Source organism: Squalius cephalus, assembly GCF_949319135.1.
Source record: "Squalius cephalus genome assembly, chromosome: 3".
NCBI classification, from domain to species: Eukaryota; Metazoa; Chordata; class Actinopteri; order Cypriniformes; family Leuciscidae; genus Squalius; species Squalius cephalus.
Window position 1 is genome coordinate 34,765,797 of NC_137124.1, and position 12,205 is coordinate 34,778,001.

At 36.4% G+C, this 12,205-nt stretch overlaps 1 protein-coding gene across 1 annotated transcript in view; it reads right to left on the reverse strand.

Moving 5' to 3' along the window:
- Positions 1-545: 545 nt before the first annotated feature.
- The window catches only part of hsd17b12b (hydroxysteroid (17-beta) dehydrogenase 12b), a 34,568-nt gene continuing 22,908 nt past the window's right edge, over positions 546-12,205 (reverse strand). Inside the window, exons 3-11 of the mRNA XM_079865113.1 lie at positions 11,628-11,703; positions 7,044-7,151; positions 6,651-6,715; positions 6,481-6,525; positions 5,636-5,670; positions 4,874-4,955; positions 4,548-4,613; positions 2,339-2,488; positions 546-1,663 (exon numbers count right to left, since the gene is read on the reverse strand). Coding sequence (XP_079721239.1) covers positions 1,556-1,663; positions 2,339-2,488; positions 4,548-4,613; positions 4,874-4,955; positions 5,636-5,670; positions 6,481-6,525; positions 6,651-6,715; positions 7,044-7,151; positions 11,628-11,703 — 735 coding nt within the window. The 3' untranslated portion in view covers positions 546-1,555. The remainder of the gene's footprint in view (positions 1,664-2,338; positions 2,489-4,547; positions 4,614-4,873; positions 4,956-5,635; positions 5,671-6,480; positions 6,526-6,650; positions 6,716-7,043; positions 7,152-11,627; positions 11,704-12,205) is intronic.

Here is a 12,205-nt window from a genome sequence, read left to right on the forward strand (position 1 = left end):
ATGGATTCAATTGTTTACATTTGCAAATACATTTATAAAAATTCTGAAATCATGGGAAAGCATGAGGGAATTAAGCCATGCATGCCAAAATCATGACAATAATAGTCTTACTGTAGACCTTCCATCTTTATCAATTTACCATAAACACACTTATCTGATACATAATATTAAGAACAAAAATAGCCTGTTTAAACATCTGATCTAAACTTTTTATATTCATATCCATTTGGGAGAAATATTTACTTTTTTGGATGTTTCTCTGGGCCCAAGATTCTAATCTTTGATGACTATTTTGAGTGTTTAGGTTTTACAAAGTACCACGGCTGCCTCGATTGAAATGTATAACTGTTCCAAAAGAGTATTGTCCGGACCTCCGCTGGGAAGGAAATATTGAGACCGGACCTCTTGGAACTTTAATTGAATTCCCCTGCTATAGACCTTCCATCTTACCACAAACACACTTATCTGATATTTAATATTAAGGTCAACTGACGTTCCCTTTTTGTGTATGAAAAATCCATCAAAAATATGAGTGAGAAACAGTATTAGAAAGATTTCTTTTATTATTATAATTATTTGAAATGCAAGATTAATTCACAAGCAGGCATTTGGACTGCGTTTAGTCTGCTGCAGCAGGCTTTAGACTTTTTTTGTAAAAGTAATTCAAAATGAAACCTGAAAGTGCCAATCATTTAGGAATTCTAAGTGCTGTTTGGAGAAAATACTGCATTTATCGACCACATAATAACGGAACCACAGCCTCAGCTTTCAAATAAACTGTTGCCAGATTTGAAATTTGCTTCCTCAAAACCCCAGACAGCACAAGCATTACAAAGTGAAAGATACACAAACTTTCCACAACAAACTCCTTTCAAAAATAGATGCTCTGACGATAGAATGCATAGTGCCATCTGTGATGGGCACAAATAGCTAAATGTAGTGCATTTCGTTTGTGTAAACAACTGCTGAGTCAGATGAAGAAGAAGAAAAAAAGCAAATATGGACCACGAATAAATGCACGTTCCAGATGCAATTTTCAAATTGTTTGTAGGCAACCTGCCTAATTTAAGTCATATATCTTTTGATTATGGTAATGGCGTTGCTGCTAAGTGCTGCGCAAATAGACATTTCATTCAGGTTAAGAAAAAATTTCATAATTTATGTTCATCAGATGACTATTACCAGAGAACTACTAATTAACTCTCTCTAAACATTAAAGAAAACCAAACAAACTGTACTGATCGATGCTGTTAGTGACTGTTAGGACACAAAGAACAGAGACGGAGACTATTCTGCGGTTGTCCAAACGAGCTAATCAGCAAAGGCTGTTCAAGCAAATCATTTTTGGTTAGCAACAACTCAACAAAGCACTCTAATGTCTGGAAAATACATTGCTTGATTCGTACCATCTCAAACAGACTTATCAGGAGCAGTTTGGTGTGACTGCTCTTGGCCCCTGACAGCAAAAGGGAAGAGAGATTAAGGATTTTTTGTTGCTGGTCCCTCATTTCATCACACCATTCCTTCATCCCTCTGTCTGTCCTTTTTTGTGTCTCTAACCTTGCTTCTGTTTCTTCAGATAGCGTGCGCGCTGGGACAACCCCATGCTCATAACATATTTGTTGAGCAGCTTTGCAGGAAGCAGAGCAGTGGTCACCCAACCCTGCAGCAAAGACATAATAACAGACTTATTAGACTGTCAGAATCCAGAAGACAAAAACATTCGGCTTTAGTACTATAGTTTATACCATATACGAGCTTCCATCATTCTAAGTTGTCCTTTTAAGCATAGTTTGTAGGATTTACACTACTGTTCAAAAGTTTGGGGTCAGTAGGATTTATTTTTAAAGAAATTATATTTTTATTCAGCAAGGATGCACTAAATTGATCAAAAGTGACAGTAAAGACATTTACAATGTCACAAAAGATTTCTGTTATCAAACAAATACTGTTAAAAATCCTGATTACACATTTTACACAAAAATATTAAGCAGCTCAACTGTTTTCAACATTGATAATAATCAGAAATCAGCATATTAGAATGATTTCTGAAGGATCATGAGCCACTGAAGACTGGAGAAATGGTGCTGAAAATGCAGCTTTGCATCACAGGAATATATTTTAAAATACATTAAAAAAGATATGTTACTTTGAATTGTAATTTCACAATATTACTGTTTTACTGTATTTTTGACCAAATAAGTGCAGCCTGGTAGAGCATACTTCTTTCAAAAACATCCACAAAAAAAAAAAAAAAAACATCTCACTGACCCCTTGAATTCACTGTAGACCTGACCTCTGAATTAAAGATGGTGAAGGCATTTTAAGAGGGTCTCACCATGACGGCATGAGGGAGGTAACCGTTAGACTGAGTCTGCAATCCTACGGTACTCAGCTGGGCTTTTACGTAGCGTTCTGGAGTGGGGATGTCGAGAGACGCCCTCTTGATTTTGCTCAGCTTGGTTGTCACAAAAAACGGCAGCACGCTCTTCAAGAAGATACACAAGACACTTCATCACTGTAAGTAGTTGAACTAGTCTAAGTCTGGGTGACCAGAACACATCACATCACAGAAGAAAAACCCAAACACTATACAGTACATCTCAAATGGAATTTCACTTAAAATCATCAGTTGCATTTTTAAAGGTACACTATGTAACATTTGGCCCACTAGCGTTAAAATAGCAAAACTCCATGTATTTTGCAGAAGAACATTGTTTTGGCTCTGCGTGACTGTGCGGATGATTATGATCCTTTACAATTGATAATGCTTTACAATGAACTCTGTTAGATTGGTAATTTATCCGTTTAAAGTCCCTGTAAAGGCAATTCTAAAAAAAAATTCTAAACACATTATAAATGTTAGAAATGTATTGCTAAAACATATTACAAAGACTGTGAACTGTGAAGTACTGAATTGTGGAGTTAGACCGTTAAACAGTTTTTCACCGTTGCTGTGTTCAGGATTTTTCGGGCGGGGCTAAAACGGGGGATCGATGACGCACTGGAGCCCCTGAGCTCCTGGACACGCCCCTACTTGATGACGCACTGGAGCCCCTGAGGCTGCCCCCTCCCCGATCAGTTCGCCGCTCAATCGCGAGTTACTGTCAGTATTATTTACCACAGCCTACAGTTTGCTAACTAGCTATGCCTTCGTCACGGAAATGCGTATTACCTGGATGCGATCACTTACAAAACAGATCGGTGTCCTTATTTAAATTTCCAAACAACGATCATATCAACAAGAGGTGGATTAATTTTGTGAAGAGCCACTTTGATGGAGAGCTGAGGATCACCACCAACACCCGCCTCTGTAGTGATCATTTTACACAGGATATTTTTATAAACTTTCGTCTGAGACAACTGGGATTCACTGATAATCCGCTGTTACTGGTGAATGGGGCCGAGCCGACTAGCCGACGAGTGACGCATGTACACAATTTCCCGCAAAAACCATCCCGCTAGGTCTAAAATACAAACACTTACAATAAGCTTACCATAGTGAATCAAGGTAAGACAAAAACAAGTTTTGGAGGAGGGATTGATGATGCAGTCTCATTATTAAAAAAAAAAAACAATAAAAAAAAAAAATAAAAAAAAATAAAAGAGTTACATAGTGTACCTTTAAATGTCCTTCTTTTCAGCCAACAACAATATAATGTAATGAGGTCTGAACGTTGAAAATAGCTCTTAAAACATTATTTAAAACAATAATGTCTTAGTAAAAACCTAAAGTAATATTGACAAACTATATATCATTTGAAAGCTTACAAAGCTTAAAGAATTCTGACTTTCATATTTGGTAACTGATTTTCTAAGTAAACTACACAAGAGTAGTAATTTAATAATTTGAAACAAGAATATTTACATACTTATAAGGCGTGTTCCGACCTTTATTTTGAAATAGTGATGAACATGAAAAATCGTGAAAGATTGGTAGAAACCTAAAGATTGTTTTCATGAGTTCAAAAGATAACATCCGAGCTATAACGCACATTCATGATCTTTTTATGTTTATTCGAGGTCGAATTCAAATCAAACACTGCCAAACTGCTTATACTACTTCTGAATAGGATGTCTATTTCATAAATTGTATGAAAATTATGGAAATATATGGTTCAGATCACTCAAACCATATGGAAATGGAGGTGCCTTTATATGGTCAGTAATGCAGCTTAGTTGTCATCTAGTGAAAACGTTTGGTACTGCGCCCAAATAAAATCTTACTGAAAGCTCATGTTTTGAGATATCAAGCTAAAATTTGGAACACAGCTTACTCCGATTTTTTACTTAGATTATCTTGCGGTTTTGGAGTAAAACATGTCTTGTAAACATAATATTTCTACATTTTCTTAAACTACTATAACTTTTTTTGTGAATTTATTTCACATCTACAATAATCTGCCAAGTGTCTTCTTCAAAACAAGATCAACCTTAGGTCTACATTCAAAAGCACTCTTGAATTACAACCATTTAAGTTTGGATAGTGCATTTTCATGTGACAGTTAAGTGGTTTAAAACTACTCTGTCATAAAATTTTCACTCACCTGTACAATAATCCCTTTGCTTTTGTATTCAGCATCAAGTCCACGGGAGAAGAAGTCCACAAAGGCCTGGAGGAGTGAGAATAATCATCTAATGCATGTCCTTCAACATCGTGAATGTAACAAACTCATTAACCTTCACATAACCCAAAGCATCAAGTTGCTCTAGTATTCTAAAATCAACAACTAATATGCTCAAAATAGAGCTGCTAAACACAATGAGATTTCAGGAAACTTCCTCTGAGAACATTAGCAACAAGACAGACTTTTCTCAGAAAGATTTCCAAGGCCTGATCCATGGTAGAGAGAAAAAGAGAAAAATGGCTTGCCTTCGAAGAAGAATAGAGGGTGAGGAGAGGAACTGGGTACATGCCACTCGCTGAGGCAACATTCAAGATCACTCCTTTAGACCTAGAAAGAGTCAGGGGTTTTTCACACATTAATGTTCAAACTGTTGTAGAACAGCACACAACAGTGCTTGTAGCGTCCCTTATATTTGTTCCATTTTCACTCGACTATTTTGACAGCACAGAATTATCCCTTCTAACGGATTCTTGCATCCCTGTTGCTATGGCAACCGGTGCCCGTGCCAGTGTACATACTGTTGCATTATGTACTAGTGCACACCAGACTCTAGGGCTCTAGATGGGAGGAGCTATACAGATACTTTCGGTATGGCTTTTATTCTCAAAACTGAGGAAAATTCTTCTAAAGACTTTAACTTTGTACATTGGTTGGAACAAACTTCCATTATTTGTTTCATTTTGGTTTGACACAGTCAGCCTCTGCCACAAGAAATAATTACAGTTTCTATCGAGATGCATTTATAATAGCCAATGAGAAAATGTAAAAGTAAAAAAAATGTATCATGATTATTGGACTGAAGTGTGCAAGACCTAAAAGGCCAAAACCAACACGTAAGCATGAGATGACCAAACAGTATAAAAATAAATATTTGCATGACACACGTCTGTGGGAAATACTAGTCATATCGCTACACGCATGAAAATCATTCCATCTGCTTTGAATAACCAAACAAACACTACTTTAAAATGTCAACAAAAACGCATTTTAGTGATTTCTGAACGTACCTGTCAACCATCCTGGGCAGAACCAATCGCGTCATCTACAATAGTACAGGGACAACACACGTGAATCAGATCTACAATGTTTTAAAAGTCTATTGCACGGTGAATTAAAGAACATGATTATAAACTCTGATAACTTCCAATGATCTTTTATGGAAAACAATGCACATGACAATCCTTGAAAAATTCTGTCCTATAAATTGCATATGTATTTTCATCATACAGAGTCATACATCTTGGATCCTGAGGGAGGCAGCATAGACTCAAAATTCAGGCTTTATAATACAGAACTGCAGTGGCAGCTGGCTACACACAACTTATTATGCACAAACGAACGTTTATATGTAGGGCTATAAATATTATTAGTTTATATGTAGTGCTGTAATTATATTGTATAAATTAGTCAAATCAGTCACATCATGAAGAAGCTAATTTTCCTGGATACGTTGAGATAAAATAGTTTCTTATAGAATGAAAACACTGCCACATTCAGGATGCAAAATGTTCTCTCCAGCCCTAAAAGGAGTTCTGTAAATATACCAAAACTATGAAGACTTTTACACATGACAGCCCCTATTAGCACACCAACAGCAGTTTGTGTTGAGAAACTTGGCCCATCCAGACACAATACAGAGGAAGTGGGACAGTTACCGTTAGTAAAATGTAGACAAGGAGTCTTAAAAGCAGAGCAACAACAAAACAAATGACCCAAAAAAAAAAAAATGATTAACCTTATAAATTATAAAAACTACGTTATGACTGTTTCTGTCATTTACACATACACTTTGTTACCAGAGGGCATGCAAAGGCCGTTTCTAGGACTTTAGTGAAGAGCAATTGCGTCTTACCTGACAAACCGACGTAATGTTGATGTTGATCATGTTGTTGATGAACTGCAATTACAACTGTCAATATGTTACCAACCAAAACAAAATTTAAAACAACAGACAATTACACTTCTTTTTAATAAAATGGAGGTTTTGCACAATGCGTTTTACAAATGGCTACATAAACTCACGCTGTCGACATTAGGAATGTTGAGGAAGAACTCTGGGTAGGAATAAGACACTCCAACATTGTTAACTGTAGGTGGAAGAGACATAAAATAATTTCAGGGGAGATTATTATTAAAAAAAAAAATTTTTTTTAAAAACATAATAAAAGCACTTTCTATGCACTTGAGCAATATAAAAAAAAACTGGTTAAGAAAGAGATGTGGAAAGATAGGTAGTTCCCTCCACTTTCCCATAGCTGGCAGCAAATACTAAAGTGTCACTAAACAGACAATTGATCATTAAAAAAAGAGAGAGAAATAAAGTTTTGCTGTTTGAGCCCAGAACATATTGTTCCAGAAAGACACCCTTACCAAATAGTATCCCACTAACACCTAAAAAACAGAGATGTAATATACCTAAAACTCCTATTTCCAGTCCAGCCAGTCCAGACTCAATCTTAGTGTAGATGTCCACAGATCCAAAGTCAGCGGAAATGGTTTTGGTCTCTACAGTATATTTGCTCTCTGGAAGAAAAGGAAAAGTAACATTAGGAATGCAGGTGATTTATGGAATGTCACAGAATGTTAACAACATGAGGCTAATTTGCCTTGCACTGGTTTGATTCGAAGAAAGTATACATAATTGCAACAAAACATAACACAAACTAAACAAACTAAAACTGCAGTTTCTCTTCACATGAGCCAGTGCATCATTCAATCCTTTGAAATGCACTAAGATGTTCTGTTGTAAAAGTACTTTATTTACTAAATATGCCTGAGTATGGATGGTGGAGAGGAGAAAGAAACAGAAAGAATGGAAAGAAAGCACTAAAATAACTCCATTCACGTGCGTGCTCTAGTAGACACTGCACTGTTTCATTGAAAGAAATGTGACGTGCATAGATGGCAGCACTCAGAAAGTCACACCAGGAAAATGCAGCCAGAAAAGAAAAAATACACCAAATCTTAATCAAACTACACTCAAAAGGAGAATAGGAGAATTTATTGTACTGGTGGATACTGGTACCTATTAAAGTAATAGATACTCAGGTCATAAGCTGTAATGATGTATTTGGTGTTAGTAACAAATTTGTATTGCAACAGACCACAGATTCAATGAACAGCTCTGAAAGTAAAATCAATAGGGTACATTTGAGGAAAACCCACTAGAGGAATCTTAAAAGCCTACTGACCATTTTCAGTTCACTATTGTCATTTTGTAAAGAGTACTTAAGGCTAGGGGTGTAACAATAAATCGTGTCACAATATAATCGCAATACAAAAATGCAACAAAATATGTATCGTGTATAGTTTACCCAAAATGAACATTACTGTGTGAAAAAAAAAAATCAAGTTTACAGAGTTTTAGTGTCAGTACTGCATTAAACTACGGTGTATAATGTATAATAATGCAATTGGGGAATACTTGTGGGTCCTGATAATCCCAAATGTCATGTTACTAGTAAAAAGTGGCCTACGTTATTTTAAATATAGTCAGTGAAAGAGTGCAAGTATATTTGTCTAAAATAATTCTGTTTTCAGCTTCAGAATCATGAATATTTTTAATCTGGTCTCACTATTGTCCCATGCATTGGGTTACCAGCACCAAGTCCAAGCCTATTCATTTACACCCACAATGTAATGCCAAATTTAGCATTTTAATCAAGTTAATTTTTTGTTAACCATCTTTTACCATATGTCTTGGAGTATCGCAATAATATCGTATCATGAGTTCAGTATCGTGATATGTATCGAATCGTGACATGAGGGAATCGTCACACTAGCCTGGTCCTACCAGAGTCTGTGGCAGAGTCTGGCCACTCTCCATTGACAAGCGTTAACTTCCTTGAAGGCGGGTACTCTGAAGTTTAAAACTATTGGATCTGCCCAGAGCCACTCTGGATCTGCCATAACCAATCGCTAACGTTTGGTTGTGACCTCAAACTAGCGCACAACATCAACGTCATCGTTCTCAGCCACTCCCTCTGTTCGCTAATTGGACCGCCAAAAAATTGCCCGGAGAAAACCCACGAATATACCGCAAACCCAGACGGAGTACTGAAGGAAAATGAAAATTGAGCGAAAGTACGTAGGAGGGCGGAGCCAGGCTATCGTCACACCCCTTCTTAAAGCACAATCATCAGTATAAACTACAAGTACACTGATATTTTGGCCACTATTGTCATCATTGTGACATCATTATAATTAGTTGATGGCCACTTGGTTGATTAAAACGATTTGTAAAAATTTGGTAAAAAATTGTGTTTTTTTCAAAAATGAAAAATGCTTTTTTTAAAGGTTCAGGTTTGCTGTGCAAAAACCTTCTCTTTAGTTGGCAACAGCTGGTTTTTAAGCACTTCTCATTTCAAGATTGGGAAGATAGTTGGTGCTTGTCAAGTTCCCAAATGAACGCTATAGAGACCAAAGCTTATGAAACACTGAAAACAAGGAATTTTGAGCTGCTCGTGTGTAAACGAGCACAGTGCCTCAATTCATACATTTATTTAATCAAATCGCAGAAATCGTGATTAATCGTGCAGACCTAATAAATTCTGCATAAAACAAATGTTTGAATATAATAAATGTTAATATAAACATTGCTCTATCACCAGTATACACCATATAGAAGTCCTGTCCATTTGGAGGACTACACCACACATGTAAGGCAAGAGTCATCATCATGTCCAACACTTTCGTCAATTGTCACTTTTGTCTGATGAAAGGTGCGCCTGACTATATTTGCCAGTGTTCAGTGGAGGTCACTGGGCTGATTTCCTCCATTCGATGCTCTCTCTCTCTCTCTCTCTTTCTCTCTCATCCCCGCCATGACATCTCCAGGATCCACCTCCATCTGTGAAGTCGCGCTCTGCTGCAGAAGCCAGGCAGCTCAATTGGCAGAGTGCCTGCCTTTCAACACAGAGCTAAAAATAACTCGGCTCATTAACATCCACATTCATTTAGCAGAGGGAGACACTCGCTGCCTCACAAACAGGAGCAGCACTCCATACACACACACCAATAGGTACCCCACAGGTCCTCTGCACACGAGCAAACGCAAACGCACATTTGCCAGCACATGGATGCACACACGTGCGTGCATGCTCTAAATCATGCCATCCTCCTTAGATCAGGAGTCAGCCAACCAAAGGACAAGAAGAAATGAATGGGGGTGCATCTGCGATTCAGCCACTGCCGCTCTATTCATGCAATGTTGAGACCCTGCCTTTGCTTTGTTCTTGCGGTGCCAGTGATATACACAATCAACAGTAGACTATACATATAAAAGTGTAAATAATGAAAATAATTTATTTAAATATAAAGGTCACGTTTTATATTAGGTGTCTTCCACTACTATGTACTTGGATCAGAAAGATAAATCTCATGTACAATGTACGTACTGTGCTCATGTTGTATTGCAAAACACTTTTGCTGCTATTGAGGTGGGATATGGGTAAAGTTAGGGACAGGTTTGGTATGGTTAGGCTTAAGGGTGGGTTACAGTGTGAAGTGAGGGTCAACAGTGTAAGTATAGATGTAATTACAGCTGTAACTACATACAGGTATTTTTTTTATATAAATACAATGTAAAAACATGCATGTACACAATAAGTGCATTGTATCAAATGATACATTTAAATGTTAGTACAGTACATAGTAGTTAAAGACCCTTAATAAAAAGTGGGACCAAATTAAATTTCTCTTTTTACAGCAACACAATGTACATAAAACAAGAAAATCGAGTATTCTTAATTAATAGTTAAACATAGTGGTGGAAGAAGACCGATTAATAAAACAATATTTGGCCATTATAAGAATTACACAATTTTTGGTTTTAAATCTTTTGGTGAATTTTGATTTGAATCAATATTGCGTAAATACATTTTTGGTGTAATTTCAACCCATTATCATGCAGCTCATTTGCTAAAATTAAATTGCAGAACGTGCACCTATGCATTCATATCAACCATTGGGCAAATTGCATATTATATGAGCTACAAAAAAAAGAGAGAAAAAAATAGACACATTGGGCTTCATTCATGAAATTTCCTTCCATATATCACTAAATCTGCATGTAAAAATGGACTCTAAAAAAATCTCTCCTTCAAATTCACAAATGCTTCATAAACCTCAGATTTGGAAGTTAAACGTGTGCATACAGGGCCTAAAACTAACGTTTTGCCACACCTGCCAATGGCCGGTGACTTAAGAAGAAAATGCCCAGTCAACTGCACGTAGCGTCGTTCACATTAGTTCACGTTCATGTTCTCACAATCGTTAGAATTCATACAAATATTACAGGCCAACTGTTACACCGTTTCAAATACTCGCCAACGGCTATTTTTTCTCACATTTGGCACTTGGCGAGTGTTAATTTTTGGCCCTTTGTAAATGTCAATGAATTCCAATCATTCATAAATAGGGCACATAATATGCACGCTCATTCATAATTAGAATAAACCCCACCCATGAATTATGTGTACAGGAATGCTGTGGGATCTTCTGGACTCCTTTATCAGGTTTGGCAGACTTATTGGCCATGTGCCTAAATAAAACTTTATTAATTAAATTGCTAATCTTGCTGACAAATTCTACACACGCACTCAGAGTAGTAGCAATCTATAATAAAAAATTAAAATAGACTAGGTGGATGTTTTCAATCATTTTTGTTTATCAGTGAAATTAATTTTCACATTTAACTAAATGATTTTGGTATTATTATTATTATTATATGTTATCATAGTAAATTGTGTCATCAAAATGCAGTGTCACCAGTTTACCTAAAAGAACACAAAACGTTCTGATGTTTTACACACCATTAACTCGTGTTTGGAAGCAGGTGTATTTTTTTTTCCGGACCAACTAACAATTTGCAAATACAAACACTCCTGAAAATTTATGAATGGTTTACGCAAAAAAAAAAAAAAAAAAAAAATCATTCTGCTTGTGTTTCATAAATGAGGTCTATAGAGTGTTTTCCCATAGGTCGAAGCAGACACCTACCAATAGCTTTGGACACTTCATCCAGCTTCTCTTGAGTACGGCTGATGAGAACTATAGCAAAACCTTGTCGAGCAAGCTGCACAGAATCAGAAACATTTCACATTATAACTATACAATATTATAACAATTGAAATCACACATGATCAGATCATAAATTACGCTAGCATTCACAATCAACACATATTCTATCTGCATTACTATACAAAGGATCCGACTCTTAAGGTCCCAATATACTTACAGTGAAATTAAAGAAAAAAGTCAAGGTCAGAATTAAGTAAAAACAAACACACTGACGAGTTGCTTTATAGTAGAAATTGAAGTCGTAATTCTACTTTAAAGAGACCCTGACACTGTTTTTTTCCATGTTTAATATTGTAAAGCTGCTTGATTTTAAGCAATCTATTGTATGAAGTGTTATATAAACATATCCACATCTCTATGATCAGATGCTTTCTTAACTGCTGTTTTCTCACTGCTGTCATTTTCGTTGTGTGTTTATTTTATTATTGAGAGGAAAACATGCAGCACATATTTAAATATTCATCTGAACGCAGCTCTCAGCAGTGTGGGCAGCGTTG